General features: G+C 45.7%; 1 protein-coding gene across 5 annotated transcripts in view; it reads left to right on the top strand.

The window, feature by feature from the left end:
- The first annotated feature begins 7105 nt into the window (after positions 1-7105).
- Positions 7106-20040, top strand: part of ACSL5 (acyl-CoA synthetase long chain family member 5) — a 49149-nt gene continuing 36214 nt past the window's right edge. For 2 of the 5 annotated variants that reach the window (XM_043475433.1, XM_043475430.1), the window contains exon 1: positions 9543-9879. In XM_043475433.1, the coding sequence (XP_043331368.1) occupies positions 9862-9879 (18 nt within the window). In that variant the 5' untranslated portion in view covers positions 9543-9861. Of the gene's footprint in view, positions 7290-9542; positions 9880-12599; positions 12691-14286; positions 14312-20040 lie in introns of those variants that run through there. The other 3 variants (XM_043475429.1, XM_043475431.1, XM_043475432.1) reach the window with 3 other exon arrangements.

Genomic DNA, 20040 nt, shown 5'->3' with positions numbered 1-20040 from the left:
CATAGTCAATAAAGCAGAAATAGATGTTTCTGGAACTCTCTTGCTTTTTTGATGATCCAGCGGATGTTGGCAATTTGATCTCTGGTTCCTCTGTCTTTTCTAAAAGCAACTTGAGCATCTGGAAGTTCACGATTCACGTATTGCTGAAGCCTGGCTTGGAGAATGTTGAGCATTACTTTACTAGCATGTGAGATGAGTGCAATTGTGCAGTAGTTTGAACATTCTTTGGCATTGTCTTTCTTTGGGATTGGAATGAAAACTGACCTTTCCCAGTCCTGTGGCCACTGCTGAGTTTTCCAAATTTGCTGGCATATTGAGTGCAGCACTTTCACGGCATCATCTTTTAGGATTTGAAATAGCTCAACTGGAATTCCATCACCTCCACTAGCTTTGTTCATAGTGATGCTTCCTAAGGCCCACTTGACATCACATTCCAGAATGTCTGGCTCTAGGTGAGTGATCACACCATCGTAATTATCTGGGTCATGAAGATCTTTTTTGTACAGTTCTTCTGTGTATTCTTGTCACCTCTTCTTAATATCTTCTGCTTCTGTTAGGTCCATACCATTTCTGTCATTTATCAAGCCCATCTTTGCATGAAATGTTCCCTTGGCATCTCTAATTTTCTTGAAGAGAGCTCTAATCTTTCCCATTCTATTGTTTTCCTCTATTTCTTTCCATTGATCACTGAGGAAGGCTTTCTTTTCTCTCCTTGCTATTCTTTGGAACTCTGCATTCAAATGGGTATATCTTTCCTTTTCTCCTTTGCTTTTCGCTTCTCTCTCTCTCTTTTTTTTTTTTTTTTCGCTTCTCTTCTTTTCACAGCTATTTGTAAGGCCTCCTCAGACAGCCATTTTGCTTTTTGGCATTTCTTTTTCTTGAGGTTGGTCTTGACCCCTCTCTCCTGTACAATGTCATGAACCTCCATCCATAGTTCATCAGGCACTCTGTCTATCAGGTCTAGTCCCTTAAATTTATTTCTCACTTCCACTATATAATCGTAAGGGATTTGATTTAGGTCATACCTGAATGGTCGAGTGGTTTTCCCACTTTCTTCAATTTAAGTCTGAACCTTAGTTTAATTTAATTTAATATGAACTTTAGTTTCCTCATTTTTGATTACCCTGATGAGCTCATGAGAGGATTAGGTGAAGTAATAGATCTTGTTAAACTTTTTATGTTATATTAGAACCTAATTGGTTAACCATGTTGTAATAGTCTCAGGTATACAGCAAAGTGTTTCAGTTAGACATATGCAAGTATCTATTCTTTTTTCAAAGTTTTTTTTCCCCATTTAGGTTGTATATGATATTGAGTAGAGTTACCTGTGCTATGGGCTTCCCTGGTGGCTCAGCTGGTAAAGAGTCTGCCTACAATGCGTGAGACCTGGGTTCAATCCCTGGGTTGGGAAGATCCCCTGGAGAAGGGAAAGGCTACCCACTCCAGTATTCTAGCCTGGAGAATTCCACAGACTGTATAGTCCACGGGGTCACAATGAGTCGGACATGACTGAGCGACTTTTACACACACACACCCCTGGGCTATACAGTAGGTCCTTGTCGGTTATCCATTTTACACAGAACAGTGTGTGATAATGGCAGTTTTATAATAAGGAACTATTGTGTCAGTCAAGAAGATCATGACTTCTTTTGAATGAATGCTATGTAAACTCAAAGAAACAAACTGATGCTGCTATGGAGCCCAGAGGAGCAAATAAAAGCCTTCACTGTCTTCAAGAACACCCAGAGCAGGTATAACGTGTTCACTGCTAACACCAGCTAATACCTCTTTTCGCTTATATCCTATAGGCATTAAGCCAGAGGATCTTCAGTCTAAATTAGCGTCCAAGAAAAATAGAACGTGAGCCACTTAGGTAATGTTAAATTCCCAGAAGAAATATTTAAAAATTAAAAGAAGCAAATAAGATTGATTACTTAGTTTATTCAAAACGTTATAAATTCAACACATACTCCATATTTTAAAATTTGAGATTTTATGTTATTTGCTTCATACTAAGTCTCCAAAATTTGGTGTATTTTGTACTTAAGCACATCTTAATGCAGACTTTCTTTGTTTCAAGTAGTCAGTAGCCACCCATAGAGACTGCTTACAGTATTGGACAGTCCCCATCTGAACCTTCCCTCTAATCAGCTGAGAAATAGAGATGTTTCCTATGAGGCTGTTGGTTCTGGGAATTCAGAACCAGAGCCTCTCTGAGGACCTTCTCACTGTTCATCTGACTCTTAATTGCTCTTGCCCATAAAGGAGCAAGTTGTCTGTGTCACTGAGTCCCAACCTTATTGACATGACCTTGAGAATAACCGTGTTTATATGATACAAGGAATCCCCTAGGTGGGGTGGTACAGTGTGTACCGGTGTGCTATGGTTTGCCAGTTGGGAAGCTCAGATCCAAACTTGCAAGGCAACCTGCACCCTGAGGGTTGTCTGGGGGAGGGAGGCAAGCTTTTTATTGCAATCTGTGCAAACATCCTTCTTATTGATCAAGTGTTCATGCTTAAGTAACACCTCCTTCCCACAAAGAATGAGCAAGTGGCCTCATGAGCTCAGGCACCCAAGCTGTTGCTGTCAGCAACTCGAGTTGAGCAAAACAAGCTCCTCCAGCCACTGAACCCTGGGGTCAGCTTCTCCCATGTGGTTGACAGTGGGGCCCAGAAAAGCACTGTGGCCACTCCCAGCAAAGCAGACAACAAAGCAGAAAGAGCTGGGGATTGCACAGCTGAAAGACCTGACTCGCTGACACCCCCCAACCCTGCACCAGCCCAGCCCACCTTCAGCTGAGTGAAGCAAGGCTCTGTGTGGGATGGGAACTCAGCCTCAGGAAACATGTCCAGGCAGGTGGGAAGCCCTTCAGGGGAGGGGGAAGGGAGCCGTGGTTCCATGGCTGACTGGAGGTTCCTCCTCCTGCCCCCAATCCCTCCCAGCATCAGGGTCTTTTCCAATGAGTCAACTCTTCGCATCAGGTGGCCAAAGTATTAGAGTTTCAGCTTCAACATCAGTCCTTTCAATGAACATTCAGGACTGATTTCCTTTAGGATGGACTGGTTGTATCTCCTTGCAGTCCAAGGGACTCTCAAGAGTCTTCTCCAACACCATGGGATGAGTACATGGAATGAGTCATCCTTAATCAATGTACTTGGGCTATGGACTCAGGACTACCTGAACTCAAAATCTGCCTTTAAGACTTTGCCAACTCTTAGCCACGTGCCCTGGGTGAGTTAACTTGACCTCCCTTAGTCTTCCCTCTTCTGCAAAATGATAACAACTTCTTCATCGGACTGCTGTAAGATGAAATCAAGTACTGCAGACAGTTCAGCCCAGTGGGGCCCCATGGGAAGTGCTCAACAATATTCACAATCATCTCAAAGGCCTTTGGAACGGAGCTGACCTGGGAACCTAAGAGTGCTCGCCTGAAGGTGTACTCTGAGTGCCATTAGCCTTTTGGAACATCAGATAACCAAGGAAAAGGGGGGTATGGAATTCTGATAATCAGAATAGTCAATTAGGGCAACTTTGTCGAGTTGAGGGAACTTTGTCCCTTCCTTTTCACATCTCAGTGGAAAGGAAAACTTTGAAGTCAGCTCTGCCATGTGGGAAGCTAAAGGTCAATCCCTCACAGCTTACATTTCACCTACTTTGTACCATCGCACCCTCTGCCCTGTTGTCCAGCTGACTGCTGGGAGGGACACGACATCTCTTTCCTTTCTGATTCATCATTACTGAGTCAACATGAATAGGTTCAGCCTATAGCTCTAGGATTCTTCCCACGCCAGTATTCTTGCCTAGAGAATTCCATGGACAGAGGAGCGTGGCGGGATACAGTCCATGGGGTGGCAAGAGTTGGACGTGACTGAGCGACTAAACCACCACCATAGCCCTAGGACTCGCTTGCTTCTCTTTTTTCTTGGGTCATGTTGCCTGACTTCTAAAGTCTTGGATTAGCAGTCAAAACAGCCTCAGATCCTTCCTAGACAAGTGTTTGCCAGGCGCCACATGTCCCAGCTACTCCACCCACCCTACACTGCCCCTTCTCGTCTCCAGCTTCCTTCTTTGCCCTCCCTCGGAATGCTGACGGGGAGCATTGTTGAGCAGCTATTCCGGAATATGAACCCAGTGAAGTGTTCGAAAGCAGAGGAGCCAGAGATGCAAGATGAGTCACCTATATTCTGAGGGCAGAGGCTTTATTCAAAGGAGAAATTCCACTTTCCTCTAGAAGGACTTAAAAGTTCGGTGATGTCTGAAATCTGGAAATACCCCCAAAGACCTTTAAATATATTTGGTTCGCTGACTGATTCACGCCTCCCAACCTGCTCTAAAACCTGCCTTGCCACCAAACCTGCTCCCGAAACAAGGTCTCTTTTTCAGGAACAAGCTGTGAACCCCCCAGCTTTGCAAAATAGCCCAAAAATACTTTTTAAAAACATGCTTGGCCCCACCATCATCATCATCATCTTAGGAAGGTAATGTGCCTGCTCTGAGCCTTCTTTTCATCTGTACAAATAACTACCTGGCAGATTTACTTTGAGTGCCAAATGAAGTCCTTGTTATGGAGCTTGGCTCCTGGTGGCCCCTGAAGGTGGTGTCCCTCCTTATCCTTCACGGGTTTGATAAGAGTTAGTCTGGAGGTGTTTTATAAATTGAGAGGAGCTATATAAATGCAGATGCATTTATGATGCAGTGTAAAGTTGGCCTGTTGAGAAGGTCTGGCTTTCCCCACTTTAAAAATACAAGAAACCTGGTTTCTTCTTCCAACGGCCTGCCAGCCCTATCACATGAAGTATCTTGGCTGTTTCCAGACTGTGTTACAAAACTCTGGAATGTTGGCTTGTGGTCTTCTCGAACTGTTGTAAATGAGATGTGTGGTTCCTTTGTCCCTACAAAAGGGGAGAGAGGGTACACCACTCCCCTCCCACTGACCAGAGCAGCCAGTGTGTGTCAGAAATACAGCTATTGGGTCAGACGCCTTACCTCAGACAACTTACCCATGAAAGACATAAAACAATGAAGATTTGCACTTTTTAGAGGCAATGGGATGCCTGGACCAGCAAGGGGCTTGGTTTTTATTGATTTCTCAATGCAAATGGCTATGTGAAGGGAGACGTGGAGGGTGTTGCAAAGCATTATCGAACACGTGGGTTTTTGAAGAGAGAGGCTGTAGGAAACCATAGTTGATCTGGAAACAGTGTGGCCTGCTAGGCAGTGGAAGCCTGGGTTCTGGACTCCCCTCTCCTTCTTAACTGATGACTCACCCTAGCTGCCTGCTTCACCTTTCCGGGTCTCAGGTGCCCTGGAGAATAAAGTTATGGTTGTTAAATCACACTCATACCCACATGGGTCATCCAGCTGGGATGCCAGCACTGATTTACATAAAGAAGAGTGAGAGGCAATACTTCCTGCTGGTGTCAAAGCATCCTCCTGGTCTTGGCTCCTCGCTGGTCTTGGGTGTCAGCTCTCTTCTGGGGCACATCGTGAGTTCCGCTCTGCGTCAAGTTGTCCTCCCAATTATAGGGTCACCAGAGCCAAAATGACCCTATGCAGTCCAGTAGTTGAGACCGTGGAAGATGGGGTGGCTGCTTGGAGTTGTGGTGGTCCAAGTGTGTCCCCAAACCAGCAGCCTCCACATCACCTGGAATTGTTAGTAATGCAGATTCTAGGACCCTGACCCAGGCCCACTGAGTCAGAAATGCCAGCACGGGCCCAGCCATCAACATAACAAGCTCTCCAGGGAACTGTATGGCTCCCTGGAGTTTGGGAACCACTCAGAGCCTCATGCTTTCCAGCAAGTGTGGTGTCAGCAGGTGTTCAGTGGGTTGCTACTTAACACAAGTTGACATCACCCCCATCAAGTGAGAATCCTGCCCCCTGCTCCCATTGAACTGTATCTTTCTCTAAGCTACCTCTTAGAAGACTTTTTGTTTCAGGTCCTAGGGCAGGCTTAGGGCTGCGGGGCAAGAAGGGAGTCTGTGGAGTTAATGTGCCGACAGCCTGGATGAGATTCTGGCCATCTAAGACCTCTTACTGTTAATGAGGACTTGACTCCTCCAGGCCGAACCAGCAGGATTTAGATATTGGTCACCTGACCAAATTCAGTGAGAAGAAACCTAATGCAGCATTTCCCCGAATTTCTGCAGGCCTGATACTCAGAAAGCGTTCAAGTATTTGAGGTCTGCTAGTGGTGAAACGAACATGTAGCAACAAAGCAGCACCATGCAAAGGCTCTGCGGTGGTGGTCTGTGGCTCTGGGTCAGGTCTGGCCTTGACTGCTAACCGACTGCATGATGGTGGGTGATTTTTTTCACCTGAAAAGGCCTCATCGGCCTCACCTATAAAATAGAGATCACTCTCCAGAGTTGCTTGTGTGCCCATCCAGCATTTTTGCTTAGTGATGATGCCTTGCAGTCTCAAAGATTTTTGGACTGGAGACGGGTGACTAGTGACTTTAAAATGGAAAGAGGAGGATAGGCTGAACTGTGATGCCTTAGCAACCCTGCTTCTTCAGTGCTCGCTCAGCTGTGGGTGGTACAGACTGTACCCATCATTCTGGGTTCTAAATCCTACCCAGCTATGCCTGTCCCTCTGTCTAGATTCTAGAGTGACTTGAAAACCTTGTAATTCTAGACGGGTCACCAGCCCATTCCAGAAGAAGGCTTATCTCTAAAAGACAGACCTCTGCTTATCCAAATCTTAACATTATAACTGGAGCCAATTAGAGTGGTGTCTCAATTTTCTCTCCTCCTAAAATCAAGGAGCACTTTCCCCCTCTTGTTACTTAGACTTTCCTTTTCCTATCACAATCTCAGGGATTCTGCCCAAAAATGAAGGTGCAAAACTTGGTTTACCTCCTCCCCTTCCCCAAGGTATGGCCTTTATAAAAGGTTTTGCTTGTTAAAACTTAGCTTTCCGAGCTGAGGACTCTCTCTCTCTCTCTCTTTCACTCTCTCTCTCTCTCCTTTTTTTTTCTTCCTCTAAAGCCCATTGCATAACAATCTCCTGCTTTAACCTTTTGCCAAATCCTACACTTCTCACTGCCAGGGGTTACTGTGCAAGTGTTTAAATAGGTAACATCTACCTTTGAACCTCTATTGCAATAGGTTCAAAGGTTCCAGGAGAGCTGGTTAGCTACTCTCAGTACGATACACATTGGCTTCAGGTGTGGTCCCGACTCCAGCGCTAAGGAAAAGGCAGAGGCTCCTGAATGTGGTGCTGAACCAGCACAGACAGCTGTGAGGGGCACATTTCCTGGAACCCAGAAGTGAGCGGACTCTTACAAGGTAAAAACTGCAATAATGCTACCCGCTCTATAGCTTATATGATATGGGATAATAGAGATGGGGGTGACAGGGGAGAAGAAAGTTGGACGTGTGCCTATTCTCAGCCTAAGGCTCATTACAACATGAAATAGCATTTGTTTGTGTAGTGATCTTAGCTGACCTGCAAGGGAGGCAAAAAAAAAAAAAAAATCAGCTGCAAAAGGTGGGTGGAGACGTGGAAGGAATCTAAACTGCTAGCAGGAGATGGACTTGGAAAAAAGAGTGGTTGATCTCACTAAGTGCAAATAAAACAGACTTAAAAGCCTTAAGAGTCTTGGCCAAAGCCAAGATGTGGGTCTCCTTCATCTTCCATTTTGAAATGTCTGTATGATTGGAAATGCCATCCGACAGCTGCAGCCCTTCCCATTCGGAAGGGAGCAGGGAAGGAAACCCTTAGCAGACTTGCTATCCAATGCTAGGGTCTGTACTAGATGTGTGATATACATTGGCTCATTACCTCCTGTAAGGTAAGGGGTATTATTCCCATTATCACAGGTAAATAATGTGCCTCTGGGCTCTTAAAGAGCACCGCCTGGCTCCATAGCTAAGAGGCGGTGGGGCAAGAATCTGAGTCCCAATCGGTATGCTGCCTGATGCAGAGTTCTTGAGTGCTGTGAAAACTGTCCATCATTCCCTCAAAATTCTGCAGTGTCCCTGGTGTGTGTAGGATTGAACAAGAATGCACCTCCAGGTGCTAGAGCTTTAGAACCACCCAGACTCTTCCAAACTTGACAGTGTTTGATCCTGGAGGAAACCATCTTCTCCTGGCCCTAAGCTCTTCATCTGGTTGGTAAAAGAAGACAGCACCCAGGGAAAAGCCCAGCAGCATGAGAATGGCTGAGACACCCACTCTGCTGCCCTCTGCTCTTCACTGGAGGGAGCTGCCCCTGGGGAAATGAGCTCGGAAACTCAGCAAAGACAAGTGTTCCTCCAGCCAAGAGATGAACCCAAAGATGGAAAGGCGGGCGAGGGAGGGGCACCCTCATCCTAACCTACTTCAGCCTTCTTCCATGTCTAAAGTGGGATCCCATGAAGTCAAGGGACCAGCTCTTAGGTTCCCTGAGATTGGGACATAGCTCACTCTGGTTTTTATGGTTGGAGGCTTTGAGGAACTCCTCTGTGTAGAGAAGGACTCCTAATACATCTCTAGAGAAGACCTGAGCCCTTGTTGGATTTACGTTGAGCCTTCTTAAAGGGACTGAGGCTAGGGAAAGTGCTGCTTAATTCTGGGGTGTCTCAGAGGTGGTGGGGAGAGGTGGGGGTTGGGGAGAGGTAGGAGAATTCATTTTTTCTGCCTTCAAATCTGAGAATAGAAACTCCCATGCCCTTCTGAGGCCACAGCCATAGGTGAATCCGATGAGACTACTATGGGTCCTGATGCCCTGTCCTCAAGATCCTTTCAAGGTGTCTTCACATTCAAAGCAATTTTTATAATAATTGTTATTGTTTAGTCGCTAAATTATGTCCAACTCTTTTGCAACCCCATGGACTATAGCCCGCCAGTATCCTCTGTCCTTGGGATTTCCCAGGCAAGAATACTAGAATGAGTTGCCATTTCCTCCTCCAGGGGATCTTCCCAACCTAGGAATCCGACCTGTGCCTCCTGCATTGCAGGCAGATTCTTTACCAGTGAGCCACCAGGGAAGCCCCTTTTATAATAATATCAAGAAGTAGTTTGCCTTTTCACTGTCGTCTCACGAGTGCACCGTGAAGTTTTTCAGAGGCTCCTGAGAGATGCAGGATCAGTCTGACAGCTAATGCAGCATATGTGCTTGTGGATTCCTGATTTTACAATTTCTCAGATTTTATCTGGGAGGTGAGGGTGCCAGCAGCAAACATTTTTAATTAAACATTGGAGGTCTGAAGAGGATGTGTCACAGGAAACAAATAGACTCTCCATGGCTGTCCCTGAGGTTCCTGACATACTCGTTTTGCTGGCTTTTTCCACACAGCTCCAGGATTTGAGGCAGACAAGCAGGGACTGGGGAGAGGCGACAGCGTGCATGGCTGGCCAGCAGAGCTGGCCTCCAGGTTTCCCCATGGTCCTGGAAAGGATGTGAGTGCCGAGGTGCCCTGTGGTTGGACCACATTGTCCCGGGAATTCAGCAGGGGTCTCACCTTTCTGACAGGGGTGGTCTGCGAGGGGCACCTCCATCATCTCCGTCTGGTTCTCCCTCGTCAGGCAGACAGGAGTGAGTGCAGGCTGGCTGCTTTATCAGCCCTCATGGACTGCCAGTAAAGGCTCTGAAACCCAGCCAGGGGAGCTTTGGCGGCTTTTCTCCTGATCAGAACACTTCCACTTTCTGTTGTGAAAGAAAAACCAGGAAGTGAAGTCCCCGAGCACGTTAGAAGCCCGCTGTAGCCTGACTCCTGACTCAGGGCAGCTCATACTCGGGGCTGACGGCTTGGAACCAGAGATCCTCAGCCTGCAGGGATGCTCTGAAGCCCCCCTGACCCTGGAGGAGCTGGGGTGAGGTGTGAGGACTCACGGAACTCAGAACCAGGAGGCTCCATTCCCTGGGAGCACCAAGAGATGTGGTCCCTTCACAGGGTAAGGGGGCAGCTGGAGGTGTATTTAGCAAGGGGTCTTGTGGGTGTGGGGCAGAAGCCTGGGGGGCATCCTGACCCCCAGCTCTGGAGAGCTTGGAACTTCCTGTGTCCCAAGCACGTGTTGGTACTTGCTTTCTCTGCGGTCTCTTAAGGACTTTTTTAAACCCTCTTCATCAGGAAGGTCAAGGGGGAGGAGGAACGTGGAGCAGGAATTGGTTTTCTTTTCTCCTGCCTCTCTTGGGAAAGGGAACCACAACCCAGACCCCTTTTTGAGGGCCTGAGGCTCTGCCTATAGCTCGTCTGGGCTTTACTGGGAGGGAAGAGAAGGGTACTACTGAGTCATGTTTGACTCTTTGTGACCCCATAGCATGCCAGGTCCCTCTGTCCATGGAATTTCCCAGGTAAGAATGCTGGAGTGGTGTCATTTCCTTCTCCAAGGGATCTTCCCAACCTAGGGATCTGGGCTGGAGGGTGCCCTCGATTTTCCTGATGGATTTTGAGACCTTCCAAGGGGAAGATCTGCTAGATGTATGACGGATGGAATGAATGCTTTCTGGATGAAGCTGGGTCTGTTTTAAGGGGTAGGGCCACAAGTTGGCCTTCAAGGGGTGAGTGTTGGGAAGGGATCCCATGATTGGGGCTTACTCCCTTCTGTGGGTATTCGTCCTTTTGGTGATTTGAAAAGCAGGATTGAATCTAAACTCCGATTTATAGGTAATTGGTAGTCTTCAAAAGTAATAGAATTAAGCTAAATTTAATTTAATTTAAAAATAAAAGATTGAGTCAGTTAAAAATTTTTAAAAAGGACTCATTGGTTTTGGTGATACCGCCCTCTATATTCCAGCATGGGAGTTACTTCATGGTTGTTCCCTCCAGCTGATAAATATTTGAGGTTGAACACTGACGTGTCTTGGAAGAGATGTATAATATCTTGTAAATATCACTTATGCAGTTGGCACAAAAAAAGGAACACAACTAGAAATAAAACAAGAGTCACAAATAATTATAGAACAGACAGGCAATACAGCCAAGTAAAGTAGATGATACGAAATAAGATGCAGGTCGGGTGGGGAAGTCTGACAGAATGCAAGGCAGGCACATCCCAGATAAACATAGTCCAATTCAATCCCTAGGTCAGGAAGATCTCCTGGAGAAGGAAATGGCAACCCACTCCAGTATTCTTGCCTGTAAAATCCCATGGATGGAGGAGCCTGGTAGGCTACACTCCATGGGGTGACAAAGAGTCAAACATTACTGAGCAACTTCACTCACTCAATGTAACATTTTTTTTTTTCCTAAACATTATCCAGACCAAACAGGATGCTTCAGCCAAGTGTATTTTTTGAGGTCCTGACCTAAAATAATCTTTTCTCCAAGTCATATTCTAACTCTCTGGGGGCAAAGACACGTAAAATAATATCAGTGTATCATTGAATGCCTAAATGCTAAACATGTAGCCGGGGCTCCAGATACAAGAAGTAGGCTGGGGGTTAGGGAAGAAGAAAGTATGTGGAAACGAAGCAGGAGAGGGAATAGGAAGCCAGTTAAGCACCAGATCATCATGGGTACTCTGACATTAACTAAGACAATATGAGATAGGTGGTGAAGAGAGTAGGCTCAGAGAGGTGAACCCAGTTGTCAACTGGAATTGAAGCTACAGTCCGTGTGATGCTAAAAGACATGTTCCATCCACCTCTGTGTAGAGTTAGCCTTTCTCTGCATTTCCTAGATATTTTCATTTGTAAAAAGATTCTTATGTATGGTGACCTAGGTGGTAGGTAGGTAGGTAGATAGGTAGATATTGATTTCATATATCTATTAGAGACTTTTTAGGTTGATATTTTTCTAGAATGCAAATAATACAGCTATCATTCATTGACTATTTACTGTGAGGGCAGTGCTGTGTTTACTGTTTTATGGGGCTTTCATCTCTTGATCTTCAAAAACAGTCCTGTGATAGGTAGGTATGGTTTTTTGTAGATGGGGAAACCAAGACTGGGAAACAAACTGGATACAGTATGAAAAGACTGGAGTGGAATCTGGCTCATTTAGTTCTGAGGGCAAACTCTGTCTCCATTTCTGATGAGTCTAGTTTAGTGCATGGACCTAAGAGTAACAAACTAGGAGAAATTTCTTTTTTGCAAATCCTCCCACTTCACGTCAATGGAAATGGAAAGCAGATCGATCAGTGGTTGCCAGGGATGGGGAGGAAAGAAGAGTAACTGCTTAATGGGGAGAGGATTTCCTTTGGGGATGACGCAAGTGTTTTGAGTATAGATAGAGGTGGTTGTACAACATTATGAATGTACTAAGTGCCCACTGAATTGTTCACTTTTAAGTGGTTCATTTTATAAAGTTACATGATTGTGAAAATGAAGTTGCTCGGTCGTGTCCAACTCTTTGCGACCCCGTGGTCTATAGCCTATCAGGCTCCTCCGTCCATGGGATTCTCCAGGGAAGAATACTGGAGTGGGTTGCCATTTCCTTCTGCAGGGGATCTTCCCAACCCAGGGATCAAAGCCGGGTCTCCCACATTGCCGGCAGACGCTTTAACCTCTGAGCCACCTCCCTACCTCCCCCAACCCTGCTCCCGTCCAGCCAAAAAAAAAAACACAAAGAACTCCCACTTCTTGGCAGGTGAATTCCTAAACTAGGATTTGGAGATTTCTCAGAAACCAGGAATGTGATTTCTGTTTCTGTCTGTCTCATATGCCTGGCCAGCAGATGAACTGACTCCCATCTGAGCTGTGACCTCAGGTGACCCATGTCTGGACACATCCTGCCAGGGTGACGTGTCTCCAGCAGCCCTGAGGTCAGCCATCGCTTTTACTCTCACCACACCCTGCTGTAAACATATCCTGGTCTATTTCTTCCCCCGTATAACTGTGCATCCTGAGATCAGAAATGCACTTCTCATTCCTCCCCTGGCACAGAGACTGGTATTTCCCAGGTTCTTAATTCATGTCATTAAGACAAATAAGAGCTTTGAAGCTCGGAAGGTTAGGCAGCCCTTGGACTGCTGTTGCCAGGCCATGGTACCCACCCTCTGTTGGGGAGCTGGTCGTAGATCTCTGGGTCTCTCCATGGGTCATTCTACTCTAAGAGGTTGAGGTGGCTGTGGGAGGATGCACGAGTTTCACAAGGTTGAGGGAGACCACATGGTCTCCAATGAGAAATCCTCTGTTTGAATGCCAATGAGGAGATGGTAAGACATTTACATATAAGTCGAAGGGCAGTTACAGTACAAAGTCCATGACCAACTCTTCACTTTGGGGACGTCTCAAAATAGAACATCTGATATTGACAAGGAGTTGGATGTCAAGGTAAGTGGAAGAGGGGAAAAAGGAAGCTTATCTTCACTGAGGGCTTCCCATGTGCCAGACAGTGTACTGGAAGGTTCATCTAAAGCAAGGATACTAACCTGCCCTTTCTGGAGTGCAATGGAGGGAAACTGATGCTCAGTGACATTAAGTAACTGTCAAACTAGGAGAAATCAAACAGGGCCACCTATCTGGTAGATGGTAGTGCTGATACTCAGGTACCTGGAAAGGATAGGGCCTTAAAAGGAGCTGAGACTTTGGGGAATAAAGCTTGTTGTTTGCACATTGCCTTTTCATACTGTTCGTGGGGTTCTCAAGGCAAGAATGCTGAAGTGGTTTGTCATTCCATTCACCAGCAGGCCATGTTTTGTCAGAACTCTCCACCATGACCCGTCTGTCTTGGGCGACCCTACATGGCTTGGCTCATAATTTCATTGAGTTAGGCCAGGCTGTGGTCCATGTGATCAGTCTGGTTAATTTTTCTGTGATTGTGACTTTCTTTCTGTCTGCCCTCTGATGGATGAGAATAAGAGGCTTGTGCAAGCTTCTTGATGGGAGGGACTGGCTGTGGGGAAAACTGGGTCTTGTTCTGGTGGGCAAGGACAGACTCAATAAGTTTTTAATCCAATTATCTGCTGCTGGGTGGAGTTGTGTTCCCTCCCTGTGGTGTGGCCTGAGGCCACTTGCACACTGAGTCCGGTGAGCCCTGACCTTTGGCCCAACCAGTAGTGTGAAGACTAATTCTGCAAAGAGGCCTCTTTCCCAAATTCTTGCATCAGCCTGTCTTTATCCTGGCCTGCAGTGACTTAGTCCTAGCACTTTGTCAAGCCTATCTATGTACAGGCTCTTATCAACTCCAGCGGACGGTACTGGCTCTGCTGACCTCCATGCTCTCATAATTCACTTGGTCAGCAATAAGCTTGGAAGGCCTTTGGAAATGTTTAATGAAGCAAGGCTTTCCTTGGGGTTGGGCTGCTGGACTGTGACTTGTTGGAAGCGCAGTAGTAGATCAAAGCTGACTGAGTTTATCTGAGATCCAGTGGGATTTGTCACCGCCTGTCACCAGGTTATGAGTGGCTCAGCAACTATTCTGTACTATCCTCGTGGACTGAGGTAAGATGATTTTGGCATTTGACTTAATGAGGGCTTTCCTGGTAAATTTTACCCAACCCAACTGGCCAAGGTTGGCACCCCAAGGTTCTTTGGTGTTTGGGAACTGAGTGACTCCTGTGCTGCAGTGTCTATACCAGGCTCCACTGTCTTATTCAGTCATTTGGAAGTCTTTTCTTTTTCCCTCTCAACTAAAGGCAGATCCTCTACCCCCATCAGAAGTGCCTGTTCACCATTTCCCTTCATCCACCTTTTCCCTTCATGCTTGTCCTGCTCTTGTGTCTCCAACCATGCCCCACCTCTTACCCAACATCTGGGTATTCCTCTTCCTCTCTTCCCGGAGGTTTATCCTGCCTAATGTGGTGACCACTCTTGCCATGGAAGAGTGGATGGAGAGACATAGACAACAGTGGAGAAAGATGGTTTGGCAACAGTGACCCTGGTTGGGATCATAATTGGGGTCTTAGCAGCCATGGTCTTCCTTTGTGGGGTGGTCATCCTTGATTGACCCTGGACAAAGGGCTATTGGCAATAAACCCAGGGGATCAAGGACCACACATCCTTGAGGAGCTAGTGCTCCTTGGAGGTACCTCCACCGTCTCCAGTCTACACTGGCTTCTCCTTCAAATTCATTAGCTCCTCTTCCACACTGCATCCTTCTATGAGTGCTTTTAGTGTTTGATGGACCCATAAGTCCCCAGAGGGCAGGAGCTGTGTCTTCTAAGTGTTTGGCCCTCTGCACATGGCACAATGCTGAATACACAGGTACATTGCTGGATATACACCAGTGTATACAAACAAAATCTTAGTTTGCCTTATTCAAATGAAATGATATGTAAATTTAAAGCACAGAGGATAAATGTATCTCTTGCCACACACACACTTTGTCCAGCCCAGCAGATGCTCCCAGAGCTGGGGTACATTTCACAGCACATTTGTTTCCCGCCTGGGGAAGTGGCTTTATCCTCTGATGGACTAGGAACTCTGAATGTACTTTCCCCATTGCTGAACCTACTGCCTGACAAACAGTAAGTACTTGTTTATTTGTATACCTGCAGGATGAATGAAGCTTGACCTCACTCAGGTCAGGCTGTTGAGTGTTGCCCTTGCTATGGCAGGAAGTCCCAGATGTGGCATTTCTAAAGAGGGCTAGGCAACTCTGCCCCCATCCCTACCTGCACTCCTTGCCCCACTAGGCATAGGCGCACGTCATGCTCATTGCGAAGTTGAATTTTGCAAACTCTTTCCTTCCCCAGACCACCCCCCTCAACCCCGCCCTTCTCTAAACATGTGACAATGGTGAGTGAAAGCGGAGGATGACTCTCTGGCACTCTGAGCTAAGACAGTCTCTGCGTAGGGGTGCTTGCAGCCCAAATTGTCTGCTGAGCCCCAGGAAACACGCAAGACCCAAACCCGAGGACTGAGCAGATTCAACTCCAATACCATAGCTTTTCTTGTGCAATTTGGCAGCAGAGACATCTCCAGTGTGTATACATCACAACCCTAAGGATTTGTTTACAGTTAGTGGGCCATGGGACCTGTCCCAAGGCCAGCCCTCCCCTTCTCTCTGCCAGCTGCCCAACAAACTGGAACTGTTGGGTATGGCCTGGGAACTGGGCTAGGAACAGCAAGGCCTGGGAGACTGGTATATCTGTCCTGTTTTCATTATTTTAATTAGAATCTTTCCATGGCTGGAAATGACTTCTTCACTACCCTTGGGGTTTTAACAGGGACCCCATTTGGTAATGGTGTCTTCCTGCTTGGCCCCACATGAATAATCCTGTGGTAGGGAAAAAAGAGGCCCTTGGCCATCTGCCTGGGGACATCCCAGGCAGTGTGTGTTTTAGAGCGCACTGGGTGTCAGGTCCCCAGGTGAGAAGAGCCCCCGAGGTTTGGGAACCCAGCCCTGTGTGGTGGAGAAGGCTAGAGGCTAGAGCCAGGCAGTGGCCTGAGCACCTGGGCGCTGGTGAGTGGCTGGGAAGTTATCTGTAGTCTTGTAGTCAGGATGTTACGCCAGCCTCTGTTTTCAGTAACTGCTGAGAATGATGAAAGATGCAATTTCGGGTACCCTTTGGCCCCGTGACTCAAACTTCACCTTTGGTTTCTTATCTGCTAAGGGCATTGATCTGGTTACTCTCGGAGCTGCTGTCCAGACTGGCGGGTGAAAGGAGCGTGGGCAATAGGCTGCTGATGGAACGTGGCTTTGGCGGTGAGGGAGGCTTCGTTCTAGAAATGAGGCTGAGGCTGTATTCTCAGGCGTAGTCACAGGAAAGGTCTCCAGCCAACATGGTGGAACTTTCTAAGTCAGCTGCCTGAGTTGGAGGTGGGATAATACAGAGTTGTTCACTTTAAGTTTTTGTTTTGTTTTGTTGTTAAAGCGTGACCGTTACAGATTAAATGATACATCGCCTCAAGTGCTATGTTCCCAGTGAGACCTACTCTAACCTCCCTAATTAAAACTCACCCCACTGCTGTCCCCTCAATCCTCTTTCCCTACTATAGTTTTAACTTTTTATTTGGTATTGGGGTATAGCCGATTAACAGTGTTGTGATAGTTTTTAGGTGAACAGCAAAGGGACTCTGCCATACATATGCATGCATCCATTTTCCCCCAGACTCCCCTCCCATCCAGGCTGCCATATAACACTGAGCAGTTTCCATGACTTACTGGGGTTGTATTTTACTGGGGAGCTCAACAGCAAACCTGAACAAGAATTAGATTATAGAATACTGTGGAATAAAAACTATCTCCCCAGCACCTGGAATGATGCTAATGATATCTGAGCCACCAAGGAAGCCAATGACATATAGACAAGCTTAAGTATCTTGGGCTGAATGATTGAAAACTCAAATTTTCTAGAAAATCCATTCATAAAAACTCCTCTTCAGTCTGTCTTTTCCTATGAGGATTATTCTTTCAGGAACACAAAAGCATACACTACATTGCCCAAGCAGTTTTTCCCTTTGTTGTTGTTGTTTAGTTGCTCACTGGTATCCAACTCTTTGTGACCCTATGGACTGCATGCAGCACACCAGGCTTCCCTGTCCTTCACTATCTCCTGGAGCTTGCCCAAACTCATGTGCATTTAGTCAGTGATACCATCAACCATCTTGTCTTCTGTTGTCCTCTTCTCCTCCTGCCTTCAATCTTTCCCAGCATCAGGGTCTTTTCCAATGAGTCGACTCTTCGCAGTACTTGGTGATATTTCGTGTGTGTGTGTGTGTGTGTGTGTGTGTGTGTGTGTGTGAAGTCGCTTCAGTTGTGACCAACTCTTAGTGACCCTATGGACTGTAACCCACCAGGCTACTCTATCCATGGACTTCTCCAGGCAAGAATACTGGAGTGGATTGCCATGCCCTCCTCCAGGAGATCTTCCCGACCCAGAGTTAGAACCCGTGTCTCTTTTGTCTCCTGCATTGGCAGGCAGGAGTTTTTTTTTTACCACTAGTGCCCCCTGGGAAGCCTGATATTTCACATAGTTCTTTCCTTATCAATATATACAGATCTGCTTTATTTTCCTTAATGTGCTCAGTTGCTCAGTCGTGTCCAACTCTTTGTGAGCCCACCAGGCTCCTCTGTCCATGGGATTTTCCCAAAAAGAATACTGGAGTGGGTTGCCGTTTCCTCCTCCAGAATTCTCTTTAATACCTGCCAATAAGTCTGTTGTATGTAAGTGGTATAATTTACCTGGTTATTCTCCTATCAAGGAAGACTTTTCTGATGTCTGACATTATCAGCAGTCCTATAAATTTAATGATGATGAACATAATAGCTAATACCTGAGCCTGTGGGTCAGGCATTGTTCTAGGCACCATACAGGTACATTAACTTCTTTAATCATGAGGATAGCCTTATGAGGGAGATATTAGTATTGCCATTTTATAGACACAGAAATACACGGAGGTTATTTACCCTAGGTCACAAAGCTGATCACAAAGACTGGGTGCAACCTGACTCAGAATCCACATTCCTAACCCATGACTCAAACAGCTGCTTAAAGTGATGCCCTTTATTGAATTTAAGTCTTTCTACAAGATAAATTACTAGTCGTGTCCTTAGGTCAAAAGGCACATAATTTAAATTGTGGTTTCAGACAATGGACACATCCCTAAGGAGACTGCCCCAAATTTACATCTCCATGATTGATCCTGCATTTAATACTGCTTCATCATTACTAATCTGGGATTTCATTTAGATTTGCATTTTAAAAAACTGTAAGTGAGGTTGAATGTCTTTCCCGGTTTTAAGTAACCTGTTTGTTTTGCTGTGAACTTTCTGGTCATTCCCTCTGCCGTTGGTTTTACTGGGTTATGTGCTGTTTTTCATTGACTTCTAAGCATTTCTACTGAGGAAATGAGCTCTTTGCCTAGCTGGAATATTTGATACTATTCCCAGTTTATCTTTGACTTTATCTTTGATATCTTTTCTGCGGGGCAAGTATCTTTTAAAGCTTTGCATAAGCCAACATTTTCCTTGCACAGCTTCTCGGTTTTGTGTCTGTCTTGAGTCTTCTCCATGTCAGGATTATAAAAAACAATTCTCTCACATTTTTTTATCCCCCAGTACTCTCACAGCTTTCAATGTTTTATATCTCGTCTTTGGTCCATCTTCAATGTATTTTCTAAAATAATTAACTTATTTCTGGTTGTGCTGGGTCTTTGTTGCTGCTCACATGCTTTCTCTAGTTGCAGAGACCGAGGGCTACTCTTTCATTGAGGTACGCAAGCTTCTCACTGCAGTGGCTTCTCTCGTTCCAGATCACAGGCTGGGATCTGCAACAGATAAACTCTGTAGTTGCCACCCTCGGGCTCAGTAGTTGTAGCACATGGGCTTAGTTGTTCTGCAGCATGTGGAATCCTTCCAGCCCAGGGATCGAACCCATGTCCCCTGCCTTTACAGGCAGATTTTTATCCACTGTACTACCAGGGAAGTCCTTCCAGTGTATTTTTGTTTTAGGGGTAAGAGAGAAATCAGCTTTAGGTATTTTGTTTGAATGGCTAGTCAGTTGTTTCAACACATTGATTCAAAGTGAAAAAAAAAATCTATCTTAATTTGGACTGCAATTTAGTATATGATAATAGCATATACTGAGGGTATTTCAGGATTATCTCGTTACATAGACTTGTATTGGTAACCAAGAGAAAATTTCCATAGTAAGCAAATTTGGTAACGTTTACTTCACTGCTACCCACCCAATTCCTGTTATTTTTCAAAAATTTTCAATTTTTTGTAAGTTTTATTCTTCTGGGTGAGTTTTAACTTATTCGTTTCCCAAGAAAATCTTGTTGGTCTTTATTAGGGTTGCATTAAATGTATAGATGTATTTAGAAAGATAGGACCCCTTGACTATTTCAAGTATATCTTTCCATTTTTTTCAAGGTGTCACTTTGTAAATATAGGTTTTATACATTTATTCTTATATACACTATTGGGAATGGCACCTTTTCCATTATTTTCAAAATATAGGAAAGCTGTTGATTCTCTGGCTATGATTTGGTAACTGGGCACCGTACTGAAGTCTTCCCTGATGGCTCAGCAGACAACAAATCTGCCTGCAATGCAGGAGATGCAGGAGACATGAGTTTGATCCCTGGGTTGGGAAGATCCTTTAGAGGAGGAAATAGCAATCCACTCCAGTATCTTCCCTGGAAAATCCCATGGACAGAGGAACCTGGCGGGCTATAGTCCAAAGAGTTGGATAAGAGTGACTGCGATGAGATGACAACTTATT

Source organism: Cervus canadensis, chromosome 8 (genome assembly GCF_019320065.1).
Source record: "Cervus canadensis isolate Bull #8, Minnesota chromosome 8, ASM1932006v1, whole genome shotgun sequence".
NCBI lineage: Eukaryota > Metazoa > Chordata > Mammalia > Artiodactyla > Cervidae > Cervus > Cervus canadensis.
The sequence above is the reverse complement of the archived record's forward strand: the minus strand, read 5'-3'. Positions and strand labels throughout refer to the sequence as shown.